Here is a 25504-nt window from a genome sequence, read left to right on the forward strand (position 1 = left end):
TTTGCACACAGCAAGACTTTGTAGGTTCCCCTCGCAGGTAATAATACAAATCTATTAACATTTTCTAGTGCTTACTGTTAGTTAAGCACTGTGTTAAGAACTTCATCTGAATTCCTTCATTTAAAATATTTTCAACATCACTTTGTGGGTGAAGAAACTGTGGCATAGAGGTAAGCAACTCCCTTGAGGTCTGATTTTTTAAGAAATCTGTGCTCCTCACATTATAGGACATCACGAGAGATGGTGAAGAGGGCTTTTGGGCTGATGAGCCAGTCCTGAGGGACTGAGGCTGATCTTTGGGGAGGGAAGAAAAAGGGTAGAGGCTGCCCCAGGTGGGCAGAGAATTTACTTCCAATGAGGAGACAGTCTGGGATCCGGGAGAAACACACTTAATGGAGCAGGGTGTGGTATGCTTCGGATGCCCGTGGGCTCACACTCAAGTCCTTCTTGGAGAAGATTAAGAAACTGGGGTGGGGGGAGGAGCTGTCTTTGAGCATATATAGTGATCACATTGTGGTCTCTAAACATCTTTCCTCAGTGAAAGGAACCAAGGCTTCTTGGAGGATGGGCTGTTTCCAGGCCTGGAGCAGGAATATACAAACAGAGCCTAGAACAGCTTGTACCAGAAGCCAAGAAAGCTATCAAACACCACTGGGGTCATGTCAAAAGGACACAGGTGCAAACTTGAAGTAGTTCCTAATAGATAGAAAGGGATCGTTTGTGCATCAAAATCAAAACTAAATAAATAAAAACCCTGCAATGAATTGCAGCATATCAAATATTTTAAAAATCCATAAATTCAAAATGATAATAATAAAGACACTTGAAGGATGCTTACAGAAAACTAATTCACTATTCTGAGAACTGATAAATAAAGGGAAAGAAGTTTTTTTTTTAAGATTTTATTATTTATTCATGAGAGACACACACACACACACAGAGGCAGAGACACAGGCAGAGGGAGAAGCAGGCTCCATGCAAGGAGCCCAATGTAGGACTTGATCCCGAGACTCCAGGACCACGCCCTGGGCAGAAGGCAGGGGCTTAACCACTGAGCCACCCAGGGATCCCCAGGAAAGAAGTTTTTTAAAAGCTAACTTTAGGGCCTCCCAATAATAAAGTGAATTTGAGGCCTAGTTGGAAGGCTTCTCATGTACTCCCAAGACTCTCCCTCTGGCTTTCTCCAGGCCTGAATATCCACCATTAGAGATACATTTCTTTGGATTAAGAGATGTCATGAATCAAAGCCAAAGTACCCTTGAGAAAGGTTTGTTAACTAATTCCCGCACAGACTGTGATAGAGGAAAAGTGGAAAGTCCTATGATTTCTGGGTCTAGAGAGATAGAAGTACAGCTAGAGAGGAGGATCTGGGAGGATCAAAGACCTTGGCAACATCATTTAGGGCAAGAATTGTTCAACTTGAACATGCACAAGAACACCCCAAGCTGTCTCTCCAAAGTTTAGCTTCTTGGTAGCCCAACCAGATGGCATCTGTTCCATCAGGTGGAAAGAACAGCAGAAGTGTATGTTTTATTATACATCCCAGATGATTTGGACACAGGTAGTTCTGTCCCCATTTTCTGGGAGACACTGGGCCAGGGCTCCTGTGTGACATTCTGCTCCAGCAGTGCTTGGACTGTCTCAGCTGTGTGCTTCCAGCTTCTGCAAACCTTCGCAGGCCCCTCTCCCTGGGACCCCTTTACCACTGCCAGGTCCCTTTAAGATGCCAGGCCCTTCCCTGTGTGGGGAAGCTGGCACCATGGAGAGGGGACCTAGTCACATGGGTCCCAGTGTGAGCTCGGAGTTGCTTACTCTTCCCCTCTCCCTTGGGTTCCTGAGCTGTCCTGACATGCCCAGCCTCTCATGTGATGGCCCACTACTCCTAGCCCCTGACAGTTGACAACACTTGGGCTCTCCTGAGTCTGGGACCTTGCATCTCAGCTGAGGGATTCCTGTTTCCCCCCCTGATGCCCTCACAGGACCCTTGTCCCTGGGCAAGAGGTTCTTTACAGCCTGGCTGATCAGCTCTGTGTCTTAACCGGATTTAGGGTTACTCTGTCCTCACTCTGGAGGTGGCTAACCACCTCCTGCTGTCCTCTTTCCCACTCTATCACCTGACAAGCCCCCTCCTATCCCTTGGACCTCTCCCAATCCCTCCCTCCTGCTTCACCGCCCTCCCCTGCTGAAAGGAGCACCAGTGTTTCAGGCCTGAGCCCATCCCTCAGGTAATGCCCCTCTGCCCACCTCTTCCCCAAGGACTGAGCACCCGATCCAGGCTTGATCTTCCGAGTCCCAGTCCCACACACTCGGCCTTTGGCTCACGGCCCGGCTGAGCTATCCTCTTCAGACACCTGGCCTTCGCCTGACCCCATGGGCAGGCCTGGGCACCGGCCCTGGCCCTCCCTGGCTGGCCTGTCCCCCTGCCACCCAAGCCTGGGTATGACATCTTTGCACCAAGCGGCTCTCATTTGAGAAGGCAAACACGGTGGTACTCTCGGGCTATGCTCACGCTAGCATATGCACACACGCACCCCCTCCTCACACTGACACCTCACCCACTGCCGTGAAAATCTGGCTGGCCCTGTTTATTTTCCTTCCTTTAATTTCCCCTTTAGAACAAACGCCAGTCCTGTAACACCGACCACCCTCCCCTCGCAGATCTGTGGCCTCCCCACCCTCACCCTGTCCTCCCTCGCAGCTGTGAATGAGAACAGAGTGAGTCTTTTAGCAGGAGGCAGTGGCCTGAATGAATCGATCACAGCCTCCAAGCCAGGAGGGGAGGGCTCGTGAGCATGTGCCTTTGCTTCTTAGAAACTCTTTGCACATCCGAAGCTCATATTTTTCCATGTGCCTGAGAGCAAACCGCCCCCCCCCACCTCACCCTCCTCCTTTCAAATTTTATTTTAATTCATTTTTGGTGCCATGTATTTTGTTTTCTGTTTTCTACAAGGGAGCCTGAATCAGGGCCTCAGAAAAACAAGGCTGAGCTGCCAACTGGAAATGTTTGCTCTGGGGGCGAGTTCGGAGGCTGGCGTCAGGCGGGGCAAGATCCGTGCCAGTGGAATGTGATTTGGGGGGGAAGCTGCAGGTCACTCAATTGCTGGCAGCCCGCCCAGGAGCAACTGGATGCTTTCTGGGCTGTGTGTGTGAGTGTGTAGACTTTTTTCCCTCATGCAAACAGAGCCCTGGAGATGTGGAGACAGAAGCATTAGGAAGAAACTAGACAGGGGGTTGGAAAATCAGGGAACTGGGAAGATTAAGTGGGTGGGGTGGGAGGCTGGTGCCAGGATCTGCACAGCCACTTTATCTAGCACCCATTGTGTTCCCAGCCTGGAGCTGGGGGCTCTTGGGAGCGAGGGGAGATACAGATCACCCCGCTCCCAGAGACTCATGGGCTCTTTGGGGAAACAAAGCTCCCAGTACAGAACACAGCCAGGCCAGCCTGGAAGGTCCCCCAGAGCAGGCTGCAGGAATGACCAAAGGTGTTCAGGGAAGGCTTCCCCAAGGAGGTTTGATAGGGTCCCAGCCCTGAAGCATGAAGTATTGCTCTGAAAGGAAAGGAGAGGTGTTCAAGTTACTGTTTGTGGCTACCACGTGCCAAGCCCTTTATGTTGACAATCCTCTTCAGTCCTCCTAGCAGCCCTACACGGGTCACTGGTCTTTCTATCTGACTTTGCAAACAAGGAAACTGAGGTCTAGAGAGATGAGGGAACTTTGCCAAGCTCCCAGCTTGTAAGTGGTAAGCCAGCATTCAACTAAGGGCTGTCCCACTCTAAAGTCCCACTTCTCCCCACCACACCGGGGGTCATTTTCCATTTAGCCAAGTTCCCCCAGGTAATGGCCTATCTTTGCTATTTTGTTTTATTTTTATTTTTATTAATTAATTATCTATCCCCAGAAAGAAAACTGTCCAATTCTAAGTAGGGATCTAAGATGTAGATTTCCAAGAGGCAGCATGACAAGTACTTGGAAGTCAGAGAGGACCCTGCCTGGCTTCACGATTCTCAGGAGGCGGTGGCTGGGGCCCTTGACAGTCCTGCCAGGTCCCATCCCAAGCCAGGCCTTTCCTGCAGCCTGAATCACCTTACCAATGACACACATCCCCTCCCTTAGTCCCCAACATACCCTCTTCACAGGCCAAGTTCTTTCCCACGTCAGGTGTTCACTTTGGGACCATCCACTCTGGGGGTCTTCAGAAGCTATGTATGCTACTCTGAGTGGTGCATGAAAGTGAGGTGAACCAGACAGGATGGATTTTTCCAGAGCTGTTGCTCTGACTGCAGCATGACCCTAGAGTCAGAGTCAGGGGACTAAGATGTCTAACAAGTCCTTTCTCTGTTCAGGTCTCCATTTTTCTCAGTTCTACAGTGAGGAGTGACCTGGATGGCCTCTGAGCTCTCTGAGCTGCCACAGATGGAAGGAGAGAATCTAAGGATGCAGAACTGATATGCAGGTGTGTGGGGTGGGAGGTGAGAGGAGCTTGTCCAAGGAGCCAACCCACTGTAGAGACAGTCCCTGGCAGAGGAAGCAGAGTCCATAATAAGCCCAGGAGAGAAGAAGGAAATAAGCCAGGCTCAGCAGACAGGAGAAAGTGGGGTGAGGGAGGTGGAGTCATGCTAGGATGGTTAGACGGCAATCTATCTCATTAGGGTGACTCCACTGGCCATCTGAGGACGTTATGGTCCTGAGGCCAAATAGTTGGTTAGTCTCCCCCATTGGTTCTTTCTGACCTAACTAACCACTAGTATTAGGTAACCACTGGCTTGGGATCACTTGCGCCTGCCAGATGACCTCCATTGGTTGAACTGACTTGTCAGTTCCACAAGACAACTGATCTTACCAATCGTTTCCAGAAAACAGGTAACTGATTGAATTCACCAAACCCAGTAATTGTTCTGGCTTTTCAGAGACAGTCTTTAGATCCAATATCTTTGGTCCTCAGACACATTTAGGCTACCTGCTAGTTACCAACAACAGCCACACCCTCTGAGAAGCCTGGAGAAAAAAACCTTATGGACAATAAGCTCTGGGACTCAGTCTCTCCGACAATAAAATGGGAAGGTTGGAGTAGTTCAGAGTGGCAAACACATGGCGTGAAAGCTATGACCCTTCCTTTCATCCATGGCAGACATTGCTAATCAATTACAGCCACTCATTCCCATGGGATCCAGATGCAGCTTCAGAATCCTTTTCAACACAGGACTTTGGGCAGCCCCTACCAATCAATTAGATTTGGCATGCATGATAAAAAGCATTTATCCTCTGGGCAGTAGATGATCTCCAAGCCTCCCTCCAGCTGTGCTGATCTAGGATTGCAACTGATTAGGTGTCTGAGCGCTCAGCCTGGAGACCACCAGATCGACAGCTGTCCCTGGGGCTTCCCAGGTCTGTGGAGCTGCCCTTGAGCTGGGCCATGGCTGAGCTGGTGCCTTATTAATTTTCCTCACTGCTAATAAATGTGCATTGCGTCAGCTCCGCTCTGCCCCCTCATGTTCTCCGGCTGCCGCCAGCAGCGGGGACTTTTTCAGAGAGCTGTAAAAATAGTTTTTTTTTTAAGGAGCCTGCACAGAAGAAGCAGCCAAGCCTTTTTTGTTTCCTTTCTTTTCTGAGGGAATGGGGGAGATGGGTAGGGAATACTTCACAATGAAGGAATGTGCTCCTTGGGGAATTTAAAGTCGTTTTCCTTTTTTTTTTTTTAAGTTGTTTTCCTTTTTTTTTTTTTTTTTTATCACACTCTGGTTTCACATCTAGCCACAGAGCATGTCTGTAAGGATTGGTAACCGCTCCCAGGAGATGACCGGCTTAAGCCAGGTCTTGTTAGGCTGTTGACAACTTGGTGCTGATGAGCAGAGCCCTAATGAGCTGCTCACTTGCTCGCCGCCTGCTCCTGCCGGCTGATCCAGCTTCGGTGCTCCAGTGGGCTTGATGGCTCCAGGAGACAGCTTTTCTTGCATGTAATGGGGGTTAGGCATGCAGGAGAGCTTTCTTTCCAGCGAGTGAATGTTTTACTTTTCCCCACTGGTGCTCTGGGTTTTGAAGAGACTTACTGCAAATGCTGAGATGCTGGGGATGGGAGATTCTCAGGAGAGGTAGGCTCCAGGTCCTCCTCACTCTTCCCATTTCATAGGTGGAGAGACTGAAGCTTGCAGTGGGTAGGAGGACAGGTAGCAGCGTCAGGAGCCAAAGGGAAGGGGAATATCAGCTGATACTGGGAAGAGAATGCATCTCTTACCTCCCAGACCAGCAAGTCAAAGCTGCAGAACTCTGACAGTGTCTAGCCCAGAGCTTCTTGAACCTGAAAAGTGTATGCCGTTGTCTGTAAAGACAACACACTGTCACAGAGCCCTATGACATAATTGTACCCTTAGGCTTTATGCTCTTAAGTTCTTATATAACTATAAACAAATCAATACATTAATAATACAAATTAATACAAACAAATCAATAAATCAATAAAACCACAAAGGTGGTAAAACATTAATGACATTAAGTTAGTATGATGGGTAATGCTGTTTCACTGAAACAGGACCCATGGGGCAAAGAGGAGGAGCAGAGGAAAAGCAACAGAAGACCCTGGGCCTTTCCCATCAGGGGCCGTTAGAATGAAGGAATCTGGAGGGACAGTATGAAGTCAGGCTGAGGGAAGAAGACAGGAGAGGGCAGGCCAAGTCAGATGCTGGTCAGAGAAAGCTGAGAGCCTGGAGACACAGGTTGTTCAGGGGGGAGCCCTCATCTCCTCTGGAGGTGTATGTGCCCAGCACAGCCTGGCTACCAGTGCTGCTTCTTTGGGCAGGTCTCCTTGAGGCTCAGATAATCCCCTTGCTTTTCAGCAAATTCTCAGAGTCCAGGCAGTACCATGTGACCATCTCCTCTCTCCTCTGCCATCTTGCCTACCAATGGGAAGAACTCTTGCTGGGCTTTGCAAGGGAGCAGGTGCTGCTGCTCCCTGCTCCTTCCTATCTCTTTTGGTCAAGAACGCAGACCATGAACATAACACGTAAGTAGAACATATAGTGTGTTAACAGCAGGAAAGGGCTGGTGGTTCAGTTGTAAAGGGATGGTAGGAGTAGGCCTCAGCTTGGAAGTGACATGACAGCAAAGGCTTGGAGGAGGCGAGGGAGCAAGCCATGGGTGTTTGTCAGGGACTGTTCTCCAGCGTGGTTTAAATGTCCCTTTCTCCAGGCAGTCTGGTCCCACTGCTCTCCAATGTGGTTTAAATGTCCCTTCCTCCAGGCAGTCTCCCAGAGCTGTTCTGCCATGCTCAGAACTCTCACAGCTTTTCCTACAGCATGTAACACTTCACACTGTGTCTTGCAGCTCTCATCAGACTTGAGTTATCTTTCTCCCGGACCAGGAGCCTCTTGAGGTGGACATCACCACCCCTCCCTCCACAATGTTTACCCCTGGAGGGCAAGGGTGTTTGCTCTCCTCTCTGCTGTATCCCTAGCCTCTGTTAGTGGTCTACAAATGCATACTGAATTGTCAAAGGTGGACCTAGGAGGCGATGGGAATGGTTCGTCATTTGCACTGAAGCTCCTGATGTGGACACTTCAGGACCCATGGGGCAAAGAGGAGGAGCAGAGGAAAAGCAACAGAAGACCCTGGGGCAGCACTTTGCCCCCGTCCCATCACGAGACCTGAATGGGCCCAAGATTTGTCGAATGAATGGATGACCATTGATTAAAACTCAATGTCCTCCACTCAGTTTATCAGTTCAGAAACCAAAAGTCAGAGGAAAGAAACTGAATCTGATAGGAACCCCAGTCTCTGGTAGTCAGAGCAGCCGTTCCTGTGATATGATTAACTCTGCTTCTGGATCCATTGATTCTTCTGTCAAAGCAGCTGGTTGAGCAATAGTTGAGCAAGCCGAGGTCCAAACTCTGCAGTGGGCCTCTGTTCATTCAGTAAGTACATTCTGAGTGCCTACTGTGTAGAGGCTGGGATACAGCAGTGGACAAAGAAGGCAAAAATCTCTGCCCTCATGGTAACTGCTTGAAAACTTAAAGCAGGGAAGAAAGAGGTAGAAAGGAGAGGGATACAAACTTTACATGGATGCTCAGGGATAGCCTCACTAAAGTGACCTAGAAATAGCAGAAGGGGTGAAGGAATGAGCCACGAAGATACCTGGGGGAAGAGCATTGCCAAGGCAACAGCCAGTGCAAAGGTCACTTGGACAGAGGAAAGTAGAAGGAAGATAGGAAAGTGAGTCCAGAAGAGCTTCCTGTCTGGATGTCTTATCCCTGTCCTCTGGGTCAGTGTCCTGTTGATTAATGGTGGCAGTGTGGACACTGTCACTGGGAGACAGGGAGAGGCTTTGGGGCCACCAGGCTGATTGTATTCTACTTCCTGATCACTCCCCTGGGTGGTCCTATCTAGGGCTGCTGCAAGCACTACTCTGGGTGCTCTAGTTATATGTACCCCATTTCCTTCTAGCATAGTTTCCACTTTCCCTTCTCTTTCTTGAATGGGTGACAGACACATCCACTTTGGAACAACTGGGGCAGGCAGCAGTGAGGACTCTAGATTCAGGAATATAGAATTTCATGTAGCAAGTGTCCGAGGTTCTAAGCCATCCTGCTAAGAAGATAGCAATCAACGAACGTCCTCCTGCCAACTTGTCCTATCCTCACCCATGGGTGTTGCATGCACATCAGGGTGTTGCTGGGCAGGTTCCACTCAACCATGATGGGAGGGCACCAATGCTGGACCCCAAGATCTGAGATCCATATGCCTGAGGCCCTTGAATGTCCAGAAGTGGTGCCTTGCCATCTGATCCCGACCTGGAAGGAGCTGGAGGCACACCAGGGTGGTCCAGTGGCTTCAGCTGACAGGTGGACAGCCAGGATGCTAACAAGGTCAGCACTATACGTAGCCTAGCTGCTCAATCCCCCAGATGCTAGTCCCTGAGGTCTCAGGAGGCAGCAAAGCACAGGATTCAAAGCTTGGGGTTTTGAGTCAGTTGCCCCGGGTTCAAATCTCACTTCTGTTATTTTCTTTCTGGTGCAAGTTTTTCCTCCAGGAACAGTTTCCGTATCTGTGGAATAGAATGGGTTTGCCTTCTTGGGTCATTATAATGATTTAGAGAAATAGAGCCTGTAATCAATCCCTGCATGGAAGTAATGATTGCTGCCTGGCTGTGGAGCATTTGTTCCCAGGAGCCTAAGCCCTGAGCGCTTGCCTTCCTTTCCCTTTCTAGCTTCGTTCTTGTTCCTTGGACCAGTCATCCAGGGCACGTGGACCCTCCCAGTGGCACACTGTGCCAGCCCAAGGTAATATCAAACAGTTGATTCAGTGGGGGATGTTTTTAATGTAGGGCATAGGTTTTCTTGGGGTGTCTGTATTGTGCCATCCCAAGCAGAGCCTTGAGCCTCAAGAACCATTTTATCCTGGTAACTCTCTGGATTCACAAAATCTATATTACTGTCATTGCAGGGCTACCACAGGCGACTTCAAAATGAGCAGGTTCCTTGCAGGGAGATGTGCAGTACAGCGTCACACCACCAGGGGGCGCTGCCCAGCTGGTATCTTTCTCCTTCATGCTCTGCCGGGTTTCTCAAGGAGGCTGGGAAGACAGAATCAGGAGCCCTGGGATGCAGGTTTGCCCGTAGGCTTCGATTTATGGGCTCCTAGCCTTGACCTTGAAGATCTGCCACCTGGTGGGCTGGGAATGGCATTAACAGGAACCCTCCACAACTCCTGGACCCTTTACAGTTTGCTTCCTGTTCCTGTACATTCCATCTTATCCAACTAAGGGGATAATGCCCAGATACTGAACTAAGGCTCAGAGAGGTGAAGAGGCTGCTTGAGGCCACACAGCTGGTAAGTGGCAAAGCAGAGATCCCTCCTAGGCTTGCGTGATGCCAACCCCTGGGCCCCAGTGTCTGAGTGGGGGGAGGCAGCACGGTGCTGGGGGGGGGTGGGCAGGAGGGTATCCCAGGAGACTGGAGCCAGCTCTGAGTCTTGCTCTACCTCCACCCAGCACAGCTGACTATTCCTATCCATTCTCTTCCCCTCTCCCCACGTGGGATTTCAGCGACCATCTCCAGTTTGGGGGGAATTGGTGAGGGGCTCAGGCAGCACCAGTGGAGCCCTCGATGTTCAGCCAAGATACATGCTTTTTCTAGAGCACAGCTTGGCTTCTTAAGGGATGATTTTCAGTCCTGCCAGAGACTTCCACACTAGCCATCCCAACTAGCCATAGACACCTCAGCCTGCAACTGTAGAGTCTGGGGCCAGATGCTACAATGCAAGGAGCCAAGGCAGTGTGCTAACGGGGGATGCCTAAAGCCACCTCTCACTCTACATCATCACTATGCTCAATGCCATACATGCAGCCTAATTTAATCCCTGTGATGGCCCTGTGAAAAGATTATGATCTCCATTTACAGGTGAGGACACTGAGGCTCATAGGGTACCTCTGCAGCTCTGGAGAGCAGTGGGCTGGCTTTCCTCCCATGCCTGCCACTGAGATGCACGAGGAGTGGGCAAGCACGGATCTTAGCCTCTGCTTGAGTTCTGGAGAATGTAAAGGACATGAGAGCTGGCTGTCCTTCAGCAAACATCTCCTGAGACTTACCAGGCTTCCAGGAGCTCACAAACCTAGGGGGGTCCGCCAGGTCCTCAGTGGAGGATAAACTGCAGCCAGACTTGTGAGTGAGCATGTGCAGAGGCCAGCAAGAGTGACAGGGGGCTCTGGTGGTCAGTTGGCCAGGGTTTACAGGAGGAGGGGAGACTGGAGCCAGTCATCAAAGGGTGAGGGCGAGCACGCTCTGCAGAGGGGAGGTGTGGGAGACTTGTGAGCAAAAGCCAGGTTTCCAGGGTCCTGCGGCTGAGTGGGGAGACACAGGTGAATGAGGTCTCCTCTCTGGGGCACACCTTTGGTCTTAGGAGATAAGATGCAGGAAGATGCTGGGTGTCCATGGAGGGGGGTGCCTCAGGGAGCACATGCATTATGATGATCCATCTCAGTGAAAAAGATGAGGTTTTGGATTGACTATAGGCAGAAAACTGGATGCCTCCATGAGTGTGAATGTGTACACACGAGTGTATCTTTGAAGCCCAACGTCAAAGTCGTTGACCTACCACCCTGAGAAATTGACTGGACAGAAATACCATCCTCAATGACAGAGGAGAAAACAGAACCCCCGGGGGCCTGGGGCTCAATAGTGGAAAAGCCAAGGTCTATCATGGACTCCTGGTCCCAGCTCTATGCCCCTGTCTCAACCTTCTGCCTAGACTGCCATCCTATCTCTCAGGGCCCTGCATGTCACAGGCCACCATGTCACCTGCCTCCCCCTGCATTTTCACAGGAAAAGCCCCATGGTGGGTCTGGCAGCAGAAGTGAAGGGCTGAAACCAGAAAGAGGAGGATCCCAGTAGCTGCAGAAGTCAGAGCCCAAGACCAGGGTGGAGTCGCCATCCTCTTCTCCCAAGCTGCTGAAAGTGCCGGCCACTGCCGTTAGGAGGAAGTGCCTCAGAGAAAGGACCCGGGAGAGACAAAGCCCTGGGCTGGTTCTCCAGGGAAGGCTTGGGTAAGGGCTCCCTAGTTTGACCTCTTCCTTCCAGAGTCTTCAGTGGGATGGCACTGGGAACAGAAAGTCTGGGGAGTCCACCTCTGCCCCCTGCCTGTACCACTGGGCACTTGCAAAGCTCTCCCTTAGGGCCAGGCACTGCTCTGGGCGCCTGCACACATATTCTCAATTTCCACAACCACTTCAGGGGGAAGGTATAATTATTACCTCGGTTTTATGCGTAAGAAGAGGGAAGCACAGAGAGGTTCCGTGACTCATCCAAGATCACTCCATTTGTAGAGGGTAGAGCTGGGGTTGAACACAAGGAATCTGCCTCAAGGAGAGGCAGATCTGGTCATTAATAACAATAATAAGCAAAGCCATTTGACCAGTACCTCCTGTGTGCCTGGGGCTTCAGTCCTCACAGCAAGGCTGGGACGGGGGCACTCCTCATTTCATAGATGAGTAAATCCGAGCTTAGCAGGCGGCCAGGGGTGAGGCGCCTGCAGAATCTCACAGATGCTAGGTCTGCCTAAAACGGAAGGGTCCACTCTCAGCCTCTTTGCAGGCCTCTTTGACTCGCTGTGTGACAGTGGGAAAGCACATTCCTCTACAGAGCCTCAGTTTCCCTATGGCCTAGGCCTTCTATTCCTGGCCTCCCTGCTCCAGCAAGTGACGGAGTGGCTGGGATTGCGACGTTGTGGGAATGTGCGTCTCCTCCGTGAAGAGCCTTTGCCTCCCCCCACCCTGCTCCGTACCCACTCCCCACCCCGCACCCCTCCCCCCGCCGCCCAATAAGTCCTCGCTCCGTCTTTTTTTTTTTTTTTTTTTTTTCCCTCGATTGGTGAGTTGGGACCGGAGGCGCTGGGTGCAGAAGGTCGCTGCTGTGTCACCCGGAGGTCAGCCAGCCTGGGTGGAGAAGGCCCGGCTCAGATCTGGGGAAAGGGTCAAAGGGCCCAGAAGCCACGTGCTCGGGGCAGTTCTGCGGGGAGCGGAGCGTCCTCCCGGGGGGGAAAGGAGGCGCCCCGGACTTGGGGGGGGCGGGGAGGGAGGGCCAGAGGAGGCAGGCTCTGGACAGAAGGGATGGGGGTGGGGGGAGGCAGAGAGGACGCGGACAAAGGAGGCGGCCGGCGGCCCAGCTGTTTTGAAAAATGCTTCCTGTTTCTTTAAAGGCGCTCGCGGCCCGGGCGGCCGGGGCTGGGGAGGCGGCGGCGGCAGGAGCTGCCTCCTCTCCGGGCGGCGGCGCTGACTGATCTCGCGAACCGGGCTTCTGTGTAAACTGAGGCTAAACAAACACAGATGGAGCGCAGCGGGCGTTCTCCAGAAACGCCGGCGAGGCGGCAGCGACTTCAGATGACACTCTGAGCGCTCCGGGAGCGGCCCGCCCGGCGGCTTCGCGGAGCCCGCGGCGCAGCTGCCCCGCGCGCGGGGGAGAGAGGGAGGGAGGAGCGCGGGCGGGGAAGGGGGAGAGCCCGAGACTCCCCGGCGCGGGGCGCGGCGGCCGCCGGGCAGAGCCGGCTCGCGGCGTGCGGAGCGAGCGCGGCGGGCGCGCGGCCCGGGCAGCCCCACGGCAGCCCCCGCCCCCGCCGCCGCCGCCGCCGCCGCCCCCGCCCCGCGCGCCGCCCGCGCCATGAAGCACATCCCGGTGCTCGAGGACGGGCCGTGGAAGACCGTGTGCGTGAAGGAGCTCAACGGCCTCAAGAAGCTCAAGCGGAAAGGCAAGGAGCCGGCGCGGCGCGCGAACGGCTATAAAACTTTCCGATTGGACTTGGAAGCGCCCGAGCGCGCCGCCGCCGCCGCCGCCACCAACGGGCTGCGCGACGGGACCCAGCGGCTGCAGCCGGTCGCGGCCCCCGTGCCAGCCCCGGCGGCGCCGGCTGTGCCCTCAGGTGGGGGCGCAGACCCGGCCGGGGAGCGCCGGGGCGCCCGGGCGCCGGAGGTCCCCGACGCGCGGAAACGCGGCTTTGCCCTGGGCGCAGCGGGCCCGGGGCTCCCCACGCCGCCGCCGCCGCCGCCGCCCCCGGGCCAAGGACCCGGGGGTCCCGAGGCGCAGCCTTTCCGGGAGCCCGGCCTGCGTCCCCGTATCTTGCTGTGCGCACCGCCCGCACGCCCCACGCCGCCGGCGCCCCCCGCGCCCCCCGAGGCGTCCGCGCGCCCAGCGCCCCCCACGCGCCCCGGGGAAAGTTCTTACTCGTCAATTTCACACGTAATTTACAATAACCACCCGGATTCCTCCGCGTCGCCTAGGAAACGGCCGGGCGAAGCGGCCGCCGCTGCCTCGGAGATCAAAGCCCTGCAGCAGACCCGGAGGCTCCTAGCGAACGCGCGGGAGCGGACGCGGGTGCACACGATCAGCGCCGCCTTCGAGGCGCTCAGGAAGCAGGTACCGGCTCCCAGCCGCGCGCCCTCGCCGCGCCCCGGGACGGCTGCCGCAGTGGGTGGGCGAGCGGCGGGGAGGTTCCAGGGAGGCTGAGGCTGTGCCCAAGGGGCAAGTGGTTCCCGCCCGGTCGGCCCCAGGGCCCAGACAGGTTGGAGCTCCCCAGGGCAGTAACCTTTGCCACGGCGTTGGTACGGATCTCAGCTTGCAAAGTGCGGGCAAAGGTCTGGTTCGCCCCCCTCCCCGCAGCCTCGTCCCTCGCCCCACCCCCCCCCCCGGGGGGCGACCCTTCTGCGCATCTGACTTCAGCCCTCATAGTTCACTTTTATGGTAGCGAGTGTTTGTCTTCTCCAGTCCCTTGAGCGCGGTGGGAAGCGGAGAGAGGGAATGTAGGAATCTGTCCCTGGCAAGGGAGGGGGGAGGGGGAGACCCTTCTTCTTTGGGCATTGAGCGTGGTCTGGGTCTTGGGAGACCCAGATGCTGCGGAGGAGTGGACCTGGTTTTGCCTTCCAGAAGGGATACCCCTACACTCAGGCTGCTTTGGTGCCGGGCACCGCATCGCCCTGGTATCCTTAAGCATCCGGGCTACAAGCCCGTATCCTCTCCCTCCCCAGTGGCAGCCTCAAGAATTGGCTGGTGAGAGCCTTCCCAGGGGATACCCTCCGCTGCTGACCTTCAGCTCATGGTGAATGAAGCAGGCAGATCTACTGAGGGGACCGGTTAGTTGGGGGATCTTCAGAGTCTAGTCCCGGGGTGGGCCAGGGGCTTCTCAGTTTGGGGCTGGTGGGTGCCGCCCTCACCAGACAGCATCCTCTAGGGGGATGGAGAAGAACAGTTATCTGAGAATTACATGTAGTGGGGAGGAGCAGTTTTGCAATTACTTTAAACAAGACTGGGACTGCCCTGGGGTTCTAGACTTCTCATTTTCTTAGAGAGAAGGGAGGTCTAAGAAGAAGGTAGTAAGTGCCCTCTGCCCCCACCCCCACAGGGAAAGGGGGAAGGATTAGGGGTGGATGGGACTGGTTTGGACTTCAGGTTTTTGGCACACTCTACAGCTGACTTCCTGTGTGTCTCCAAGAAAGTTACTCAACGTCTCTTGGCTTTAGCCAACAACAAAGCGTTTTAGAAAACATGATCTTCTTTCTGGATCCCACTCTCTTCTTCTTCCTGCGGGTGGAGAGGACAGGTGCATGTGTCCATCCATGAGAAGGGGATTGAGCTTCTGGGAGAAAAGAGGCTCTATGAGTCGAGCCAAAGTGTCTTGCTTGGATTTGGGTAAGATGCTTGGTCAGTGAGGTGGCCAGCCTTGCCAGTTGGGTCACTGGGCAGTGTGCCCAGTGGAACACTCAGGCTTACTCTTGGGCAGCAGGTCTGGGTCTGAATGCCTGGAGAGGGTGGCATCCTACAGAGCATCTTGCAACCTACTCGCAGGATGGAAGGATGACAGGTGGGTAGAAAGATGCCTGTCCACCTGCTTACCTTGCAACTAGGTAAATGCTCTCAGTTTGGGGAGGCCACATGCCCAGAGGGTCACAGCTGGTGAGAAGCAGGGCAGGGCTGCCACCTAGGTCCTTTGACTACCAGTTCATGTCCCCTTTTGACCCTCTGGCTGCCTCTTTCATTTCCAAGGAAGTATTCATGGTCTCCATGTACTGAACTCAGCTAAACGTCTCATTTACCCAGTGGTTTTTCAGTAATATTCCATCCTGTTTGAACTAAACATCCTGTCAGGTTGAATTACCCCATTTAATGGAATGGAAAACTGAGGCCTAGAGAAAGAAGGAAGGAGACTTGTCCAAGATTGCTTAGTGGATTAGGGAAGATGATAGCAGTTTCTGGAATGCCTGCCTGGCCAAATGCTTCCCACAGTGCCATCTGTATCTGTCATGTTTATTAACAATCGGAAGCTGGTTTCCACATGGCTGAGTCTGAGATGAGATTATTTAAATCCTAGTCTCCTTTCATTCCTACCCTTTCTGTGGGGAAGTTCTACATAAAAAGGGCAGATTCAGGGACATACCTATGTCTAGACACATGATCATTACACATGGCCAAGAGGACACACAAATACACAGGCCCAGAGGTGCATGCTCCTGTCTGTTCTCTCCTTGCTCAGACCATTCTGTCCCTTTCCCCAGAGAGCTGCCAGCCCATAGTGGGCATCTGCCTGCCATCTAGGAGGGAAGGAGATAGAGGTAGGACACTTGTGATCTCAGAGCCAGGGGCTGAGGCTGCACCCACCGCAGCACTCATCTGATGGAGGAAACCCTACGTCCTAAAGGAGCTCCTTCCTCCTCTGGTCCTCAATCCCACATGTGAAAGGTACAGACATGCACACACATGCACACACACATTCTCATACCCCGATCCAGATAGGCTGTAGCTCTGGATCTAGGCTCGAGTTTGACTGTTTGAAATGGCCCCTTGGCAAAGAAGAGAAAGGAGGAGGATGATTCTGCCTAAAATGAAGCCTCTGCCATCACAGCACTGAGATCAGTTCTGGGATTATGGCTCTGGTCTGGAGTTTTGTGTCCCTAAGCAATTTCCTGACATGGTTAAAAGAGCACTGGATGAGGAGTCCAGAGGCCACGGTTTGAATGGTGGCTCTGTTGCATGCTTTCTGCATAACCATGGAAAGTTACTTTCCCTCTTTGGGATTCAGTTGCTAAAGCTGGAAAATGGTGATAAGGCTCACCCCCCACATAGCTTCTTTGCAAAGAGCAAATGAAGAAAGGCATGGGGGCTGTAGGAGGAATGAACATTCCTTAGCATTTATAGTGTCCTCAGTGCCAGGCAGGGCCTTGAGAGATGTGGAAATAAACATTCTGTATTCATTTTAACAGCACTCCTAGAAACTACCATTTATCAGATGCTTGCTTTGTGCCGAGCACTGTGCTAGGCACCTCATATATGTTACAGTGATGTTGTCATTGTTATTATTGTTATTATTATTATTATTATTATCTCCCCCTCGTTTCACAGATAGTGAAACTGAGGTTCAGAGAGCTTCATGTAAGTTGGCTGACTTCTCGCAGCCTTTTGCAACCACGTGGGGCCTTGTAAGTTTTGCACTGTGTAGCTCCTTGGCATACCATTCACTAGATTTGAGTGTGCTGTGCCTCCTTGGCCTGGTGCAGTCACAGCCTGCATAGCTGTGTGCCACCGTCACTGTAGAGCCTAGATTCTAATCAGAGTCCGTGAGTCACTCCAATGCCCAGGCTTTTAAGAGCTCTGCCTCTCAGCCTCTTGAATTCATGTGGGGTCATGGCCCCCTGGCATCCTATGGGGTCTGAGACTAAGGGAAGTGTAGGTTTGGGGGCACCATCCCAATGTCCCCTCACGGCCCATCCTGAGTTCTCTTGGTGAGGATCCACTGGGAGACTCCAGGGGCAGCCGAGAAGAGGACCCAGGCTCCACTTGCTTGGCATCCCCTTCCTGAATCTGTATCTGTCAGATTACAGCAAGGCCCTGAGGGCTCCTCACTGCCACCTTGGGCATCTGCCCCGAGAGGCTGCTATCCCTCCATAAAGGCTGAGGGGCTTCAAGTTTTGAGGGGAGAGAGGAAATCTGCACATACACCAGATGTCCCAGTGTGCTGCCAGGAGGCCAAGGCCAGAACTCTGGCCTCTCCCCGCACCCAACCAGCAAGGCCAGGCTTTCCTTTCGACCCCCTCCCACCTGGCCCTGGAGCAGCCCCGCACCCAGGCCAGGCCCAGCTGTGCACACATGGCCTTCACATGAGGCGGCAGGGAGGGCCCTGTGCAGCTGGGCTGGTGGCATGTGCTGTGGCCTGACCATCTGCCCCACACACACCCCACCCCCACACCAGACCAGAGGGCCTCTCCCCCACCTGCACTTCCTTGGCCAAGCAGCTCCTTGCTCTTCCCTTCCTGGTTAAGAGCATGATGGGCTGGACCAAACAGAAGGCTTCCCAGTGCTGACGATAGACAGCAGGTCCTTTTACTTTCCTAGAAGCGAGGCAATCTGTTAGGAGTTGAAGGCAAATGACCCTGCTGCCTCCTTTGCCCTGTGTCCTTTGATTAGGGGAGCCGACAACTGCTGAAGGGGTCCTCTGCAGGTGATGGGGTGGCTGGTAAGCACAAAGGCCAAAGTCCCATGGGATTATCAGCCCAGAACTCACCATCCTCAGCTTCAAAGGCAGCCTGCCCATCCCCTGACCTAAAGACTCATCCAAATCCCTAGTCCTTCCAGCTAATTGGAAAGAGCCCAGCTAAGGCATCAAGTGTTTCTCTGTAAAGTGGAAGTAATCATTTCTACTTCACTGGGCTATTTAAAGATAAATATAGATATTGTATTAAGTATACCCTTAGTTGATCACAATAAACAGCCAGGGGTGGCCTGGTCCCAACAATCACGTAGGGACAAACAATGTAGGCATTGTTGTTCCCAGTCTCCAGATGAGGGAACTAAAGGCTCAGAGAGCTGAAGGCATCTCTCAAAGTCACTGGTAAGTGCCTGCAGTTCAGATGAGCTCTTTCCACCCTTCCTTAGGACCTGCTGCCAGGCCAGACCAGGGTACTTCTTAACCAGGGTTCCGGGGCCAGAGGGCTGCATCCTGGGGCATGGGCACCAGGAGGGAGGGTCTGGACTTACCCATGTGAGCTGAGGAGCACCTCCCACTCAGGGGACAGGGAAGAGGAGGAGTGAGCTGCCCAAAAGGTGCCGCTAGTGTCCTACATGTGGCCAGCTGTGGTGGAGGGAGCCTGGGGAACTCAGTGGCCATGTACCTTCCTTGGGTAGCTTCAGGTCTTAGCTGAGTGACTGGGGCCCAGTATGTCACCTCTCTGTTTCTTCATGTACATTTGGGATATCAACCTTTATTTTGGGGAAGGTTTCCAATGGGACAAACTACCTGTGAATAGCTACTGTAGTGCCAGACACACAACTAGAGCCTGATAGATGGTTTCCTTGTCAGATCTGGGTTTTGGTAGAAGCAATCTGGCCCAGAACCTGGGCGGAGCCCCTAGGTTGGTCTTGGCCTCATCTTTGCTCTGCAATCCTGCAATGATGCTGGATCCCCATGTGCAGATCCTTCCCGAGATTCCTAGTCCCCACTGGCAGAAAAGCCCATCTGTTCAGGGGCCAAGGGCACAATGAGCCAGGCGACTCCCAGCCTGGCCCCTAGGTGAAAACAACAGTAGGGACCTGTGTCACAGAGCTGTGCCCAGCACCCAAGGGCCTCTTGCAGATAGGCACTCCTTCCTGGGGTGCAGAAGAGGCGGAGGTACAGGGCTGGCTCTTGAGACACCCTTCCCCTGTGCCAGGACTCCCGGGAACCTTTCTGTCCCACAGACCTTGTTTATTTGTTCAGGCTGATAAAGCAAGATTCTCTGCACTCTGGTTGGGAACAGGCAAAGTGCATTGTTCTACTGCTTTTCTTGGCTTTTCTGGGATGAGTTTGGAGCCACAGCCAGGGCTGGGTGAATGCACAGGTGTTGGCATTCTCTCTGTCACCAACCTGCCCCTCCTTCGGCTTCTTTGTCTGGTAAGGGGCCACTCCTTGGCTGCTGGAAGATTTGACAGCAAACCTTGCCTCTGAGTTGGGTGCCATTTCAGGACCCCAGCTGGTGGGGGGGCTAGGGGAGGTGGTGATGAGCAGGCATTGTGTCCTGGCTCCAGCTCTCCTGCTTCTCATTTGCTCTGGAGCCCCCTCCTTGGAGACAATTCTGCAGCCCCCAATCATAATGACTCACTGACTTGTGCCAGGGCTTACTCCGTGCCGTGTGCTGTCATCTCACTCAATCCTACCACACTGTGAGGGCAGCCCTGTTAGCAGGTGAAGAGGAAGCCCGGGCTTGGAAAGGTCATGTCAGCTGCCTGGGGTCTTCTAGCCAGGGAGAGCTAGAGTCAGGAGTTGAACCCAGATGACCAAAAGGTATGTGTGATTAAGTTCTACACTGAATAGCTTGATCTTCATCCTCTGAGAGAGGAAAGGGTTTTGAGCACATTTCTAAACATTCTGGAGCCACCTGGAGAACATGGAGATAAATCATTCCTTTGCTCATTCATTCTCTCCTTCAACGAACCCTCTTGTGGGCCTGTTGTGGGCAAGACCTGTCTAGATCCTACAGACATGGGCCTTCCCCAACAGCTCACACAGAGACTGACCTATAAATGAGTAACAATAATTGGGAGTTAAGGACGGTTGGGGGGTTATTAGAGTATTATTAAGTACAGGTGCCTGCTCCAGCACTCTTCCCCGTATCCCCTGGTTTAGGGTTGGGTGGGAAAGGTCAGATAGCTCCTGGACAACGTGAGAACAAAGTGGATGATGCATGTAGGGTCTCCATCTGTGGTGACTGTCTTATTTGTACTTTCTCAATCTCTGCCCTAGTGACAGTTTGGGCTGATCATTTGTGTATGGTGGCCTTCCAGGACCCTGTGCATTGCAGGATGCTTTAGCAGCATCCCTGGCCTCCAACCAGTAGGGTCCAGTACCACCTTCCCTTCACTGTTCCCCAATATTGACAATTAAGAATGTCTGCAGATACTGCCAACACTTCCCCTGGGCACAGAATCATCCCCAGTAGAGGACCATTGGTCCAGAGCAATGCCTGGTATATGGAGGATACTCACCAAATACTTGCTGAATGGACATGCTGTGGTGACCCACTCTGTGGGATGACAGTTGATGAGTACCAGAATCAGTGGTAGAGGTGGATGCTGTGTATGAATCCTGGAGAGCCAGGGAGAGGAGGAAACCAGAGCCCTGGTGGCTGGGTGAGCACAGTCCAGCCATTTACATGAATGGTAGGTATATCAGAGGAGCAGTAGGCTGTGTCGGTTCGCACCTGTCAGATGGACTTGGTGGAGTCATTTCCATGCCTCAGCACAGAGCTCAGCTGTAGTCTTCATCGCTTTTTGCTCATGCAGTACAAACATTGGTGGACAGTGTAGAAAGGTAGAGACTCCATCTCTTCACCCCATACAAACCCCTATGGAATTAGTGAGTGTCCACTTGGCAATGAGTCACTGAAAAGCATGTCAAATCTGGTTGGGGCTGTAAATATATATTATACACCTGTATGCCCAACAGCGACCCAGGTCCAGAGAGCATAAAGAAAAAGAGAAAGGAAAAAGAAAGCCCTCATAGCTAAGCACTGGCACTTTCCTTCTTGTACATTCCCACCGTGCTGGGTACCTAACTCTGTTATGACACTGTAACAGCTCTCTTGAGTGTGAGTTCTCTGAAATCAGGAACCAAGTTATTATTCACAATTGGACCCCCAGTGTCCAGCAGAACAAGTGTTGCTGCATAAGTGAGTGAGTGGAATATCAGAGCTGAAAAATATGAAATATGTGGGTTCTCTCAGACAGACTTCTTTTTAGGGAGGGCAGGTGGACAGAGCCCTGTGATGGTGGGAATGCGCATGCTTCATTTCTAATGCCTTGTGGGCCTAAGCTGAGCTTCAGTTTTTTTCCCCTACAAGATGGGAACATGGATGCCTCCCGGAGTTTGTGAGTGGATGAGTTGAGATGTGTGTTTGAGATGTGTGTGAGGAAAACAGTGGGTGCTTAGATTAGAAAATAAAATCCGGGTCAAAGGATTAGACAGGCCATGTCTGCTGCCTGGCAATCCCCTCTTGGGCAATGGGACATCATTGTGGGTGGCCCCACGCCTATCTGGTCAGGGTGCCCTGCTGGGCCCTGCTCAGCACAGAGACCCTGGCAGCCCCTCCTGATGCCTTCTCAACCCCCAGGTGCCGTGTTACTCATATGGGCAGAAGCTGTCCAAACTGGCCATCCTGAGGATCGCCTGTAACTACATCCTGTCCCTGGCGCGGCTGGCCGACCTCGACTACAGTGCCGACCACAGCAACCTCAGCTTCTCTGAGTGTGTGCAGCGCTGCACCCGCACCCTGCAGGCTGAGGGACGTGCCAAGAAGCGCAAGGTATGTGCCAGCCCCTGGGGCAGCAGCCTCTGGAGGGGGACAGGAGAGATGGGAACGGAAATTGGGGCATCCCACTCTCACTCAGGCTTCTAACCGGGCCAGCAAGATGAGCCTCTTCGAGGTTTTGGGGGTCGCTCCAGCTTCAGAGCTCCTCACACAGCTGGGATTATGGGAGGGACGCTACTCCTGGTAACGGGGCTAGCGGGTACCTTGGACAGTCACCCTGAGCCTCTGGGCCTGGGTTTGCTCACTTAATGAGGAAGATGGTGTATCTGAAGCTCTTTCTGGTTTTCTGTGGTGCTGATCTGCCCATGTGGCCTCTGAGAGATGTATCAGAATGAGCAGAATGAGATCCTCTGAGCAGGGTGACAGCCCACGAGAGCTCTTCAGCATGTTTGGGAGTACGACTTGGCCTGTGGATTACTTGAGGCCATGTGTTAAGGCGAGTGATATTCGTAGTTCGTTCATTCATTCGGGAGAGATTTGCTGATCCCCAGCCATGTACCAAGCATGTGGACATGGATGTAAAGGTAACAAACCTATGGTCCCAGTCCCCATGAAGCTCACAGGATGGTCAGAGGGACCCCGCTGCCAGTAGATACGGGTGGTATGGTATGGCAAGGTGGTCTTAGAGGTCTGTCCTGCCTGGTGGAAGGCTGGGCTGAGGAGGGACAGGTTACCTCTCGTGCCCAAGGGAGTTTGAAAGGGCATCTTACTGTAAGTGGTATTGGATCTGGGCCCAGGACCACCAGGAGGTCACCAGGAAGATGAAGCAGGGCACAGCATCCAAGACAGAGGAAACAGCCTGTCCAGAGCTTGATGTGTTTGGAGAAATGTGTGCAGAGGGAAAGGTGGTGGGCACAGCTCTGGTCCCTAAATGGCCTGTGCTCCCACCCTTTCCATTTGGGGGTCAGTGCCAGGCAGTACTGAGCAAGGCTTATGGAAGCCCTCTGGATCTCTGTTCCTATGAGGCTAGGGGAAGAGACACAGAGCGTGGGACCTAGTCTGTATCCATGAGGTGGGTAGAGGCCGTGAGACATGCCTGGTTCCCCTGGGCATCCAGGGATGGAGAAGGTGGGGGAGCCCGGTGACTGGCATCCTCCCTCCTTCCTTCCACCTCCTCCTTCCTTCCTGGTTTGCCTTTCCCTCTCATCCCTGACACTCCTTCCCCAGCCCCCCCACCTCCCCATTCCAGAAGGCTCCTCTCTGGGTTCTCCAGGTTTCCCAGAGGCCTCTGGGCCTTGGGCCAGGGAGGCCCCCCATGGACTCTCCTGCCTCCGCCAGGGAGGGCCATGAATGTCCCTGCCGCCAGCTAGCCACTGCTGCTGCTGCTGCTGCAGTAATTGTACATTGCATTCCTGGGAGTGATTTAACGTGGACCAATTAGATGAAGTCCTCATCAAGTGGGTGAGAGGAAGCACCACTGGCTGCTGGCAGGGCAGCTTTCCTCTGGAAAGTGACACGGGTAAATTAAAGGCGTGATTGATGGCTCCATGCAGGGCTCTGTGACAAAGGAGGTTTGTAAACTCTGGGTGAACTTCCCTTGGCATTCAGGCAGCCTGGAGGTGTGGATGGGCAGGATGGGCAGGCGCCATTTGCTCCAGATCCACCTCTCATCTCCTCACCTCCTCACCCCCCCCACACACTCCCCCTCATGCACTGAGACAGGAGTGCTGAGGCCCCTTTCCTTCCCTGTTCCTTGATTAGAGCAGGTAGTGGCCTGGGCTGGGGAGGACAGAAGGGGAGTGGGGTGAAGATGTCCAGCAGAGATGAGGTTTTGGCTTCCCCTGAATCACCTTGATTCTGAGACACCTTAGAGACCATCTGGTCCAACTCCCCATTGTCTAGATTGGGAGACTGAGGTGGCAGGTGGTGGTTCAGGGCATCAGAGTCCCTTCTTATCACCTACCAGCTGTGTCATCATATGCCATCCCATTTCTTTACCTCTCCAAGCCTCAGTTCTGTGGCTGATGACTGGGCGTGGTGGGAACATCAGTCATCAGTGATTTCTCAGGCACTTCCCAGCCTCTGCATCCAAGTAGAGGTCTTGCCTCACCTCAGAAGAGCGTGGGGTTGCTTGCATTCCGTGACCCCTCCTGCTGGGTGGCTGTTCCAGGGCTGCTGTCTCCCAGGTGCTGTACCTATACATAATCAGCACTGTCAAAGGAACTTAGATGGACAGGGTTCTGGAGTTGCCGGGACATCTGAGGACTTGTCCAGCCCCAGCACTCAGCCCTGGCAAGCTGGAGGGGTTCACAGGACCACCCCATTTCTGTGGCTTGTGCTTTCCTGCATGTCTGTCACCGTGCAGGTAGGTGAGTCCTGAGGTGTCCTCAGGGATGGTCTCCAGACCATCCAGTGGCCCTGAGTAGCTGGGGCAGGCCACCGTTTTATTGACCAGAACCTAGGGGCCTGGTATCCCTGGAAGTTCACTTGATCATTCATTCATTCATTCATTCATTCATTCATTCAGTGTTTATTAAACATGTGCAGTGAGTTCCACACTGGGGCTTGAGCCTCCATAGTCCCTGTAAACAGAGTAAATGGATTTGGAGCTCAGATCAAGCCTCTGTCCCCCTCCCCTGTGGCTACTGAGGGTTTGGGGATGGGGATGAGCCAGGCTCAAAGAAGGGAAGTAGCTAGAAAACACGTGCCAATGAAAGTGATTGGCTCAAGTCCTCTGTAAATGGCAACTATGACAGTGGTGACCCTCACCAGCACCACTGATAGGAATTTCAGCTGTCTCACTCAATGGCTTGCTCACAGTTAATGTGTCCGCAAGAGGCTGGGCAATCCTTTCTTGGGTTACCTCCTTGAGAGATCATGTGCAATGTCTTCTGAGATCCCTTGTAGCTCTAGTGAGCTGCCACATGTGGTGCCCCCACCTGTGAAGAATGAGCTGGAAAGTGAATCAGCTCCCCGCCCCCCACCACCACCAGGCCCCAGGTGCCATCTTTGGCCCATTTCAGCCCTTCCCTGCCAGGTGCTAGAGACCTGCATCCCTTGACCCGCGCGTCCTCTGTCTCTGAGCCTCACAGGGACACAACTCTGAGGGTTCAGAGCCTCGTTTGGAAGCCTCTATCGTGCAGTGAGGCCTGTGTAGGAGGCCGCCCAGCCCAGAGATGGGGGTAGGGGTTGGGGGCGGGTAGGAGTGGATGGGCCCTGGAGAGCTCAGTTCTGACTCTGGCTGTAGCTGGAGATAATGCACGCTAAGCACCTGGCTCTGGGCCATGTTTCTGCAGCTCCTGTTTTTAAAGCAGCAACTCCTAGGAGCTTTGGAGGAGGAGGCGGAGAAGAAAGAGGAAGAACAACAGGACTGTTTCACACCTGGGTGGGGGGTGGGGGTGTTTGCCAGACCTGCAGAATAGGAAAGGACTTATTTCCCACAATCCAGGATGCCCCTTTCCAAAAACTTTAACCTATGGAATAATAAGAACAGCTACTAATATTGACCGCATAGTTTAAACCCTGGTGCTAAGTGGCTGGCAAGTCCCTGCCCTCAGGTTGCTTGCAGGCCGTTTGAGGATGGGGGAGAAGACATGGACGTGATGCCCTGAGTTTAGGGTATTCCAGAAGCCTGGACAGCTGGTAGGGCCCCCCGGGCTGTGCCGGCTGGGGGAAGGCTGGCTCTGCAAGGCTGGGTTGCTCCTCACCCTGTGGGTGATCTGGGCTGGGGGAAGCCCTGAAGTGGGTGCAGCTCCACCT

At 53.4% G+C, this 25504-nt stretch overlaps 1 protein-coding gene and 2 long non-coding RNA genes across 9 annotated transcripts in view; 1 reads left to right on the forward strand and 2 right to left on the reverse strand.

Moving 5' to 3' along the window:
* Positions 1 to 9287: 9287 nt before the first annotated feature.
* Positions 9288 to 14111, reverse strand: LOC140601319 (uncharacterized). Of its 2 annotated transcripts, XR_012004346.1 has the most exons (5): positions 13701 to 14111; positions 11905 to 12041; positions 11738 to 11818; positions 10577 to 10769; positions 9288 to 9562 (listed from the first exon to the last, which is right to left on the reverse strand). It is a non-coding gene; the product is annotated as an uncharacterized lncRNA (long non-coding RNA). The 2 variants fall into 2 exon arrangements; XR_012004345.1 differs by lacking the exon at positions 10577 to 10769.
* The window catches only part of ATOH8 (atonal bHLH transcription factor 8), a 34961-nt gene continuing 22558 nt past the window's right edge, over positions 13102 to 25504 (forward strand). For 2 of the 6 annotated variants that reach the window (XM_072770072.1, XM_072770071.1), the window contains exons 1-2: positions 13106 to 13892; positions 21608 to 21799. In XM_072770072.1, coding sequence (XP_072626173.1) covers positions 13140 to 13892; positions 21608 to 21799 — 945 coding nt within the window. In that variant the 5' untranslated portion in view covers positions 13106 to 13139. Of the gene's footprint in view, positions 13893 to 21607; positions 21800 to 25504 lie in introns of all 6 variants that reach the window. The other 4 variants (XM_072770068.1, XM_072770069.1, XM_072770070.1 and 1 more) reach the window with 4 other exon arrangements.
* LOC140601320 (uncharacterized) lies at positions 14171 to 23904 on the reverse strand. Its single transcript, XR_012004347.1, has 4 exons — positions 23744 to 23904; positions 20484 to 20928; positions 17737 to 17854; positions 14171 to 15053 (listed from the first exon to the last, which is right to left on the reverse strand). It is a non-coding gene; the product is annotated as an uncharacterized lncRNA (long non-coding RNA).

The sequence above is a fragment of the Canis lupus genome, chromosome 12 (genome assembly GCF_048164855.1).
Source record: "Canis lupus baileyi chromosome 12, mCanLup2.hap1, whole genome shotgun sequence".
NCBI classification, from domain to species: domain Eukaryota; kingdom Metazoa; phylum Chordata; class Mammalia; order Carnivora; family Canidae; genus Canis; species Canis lupus.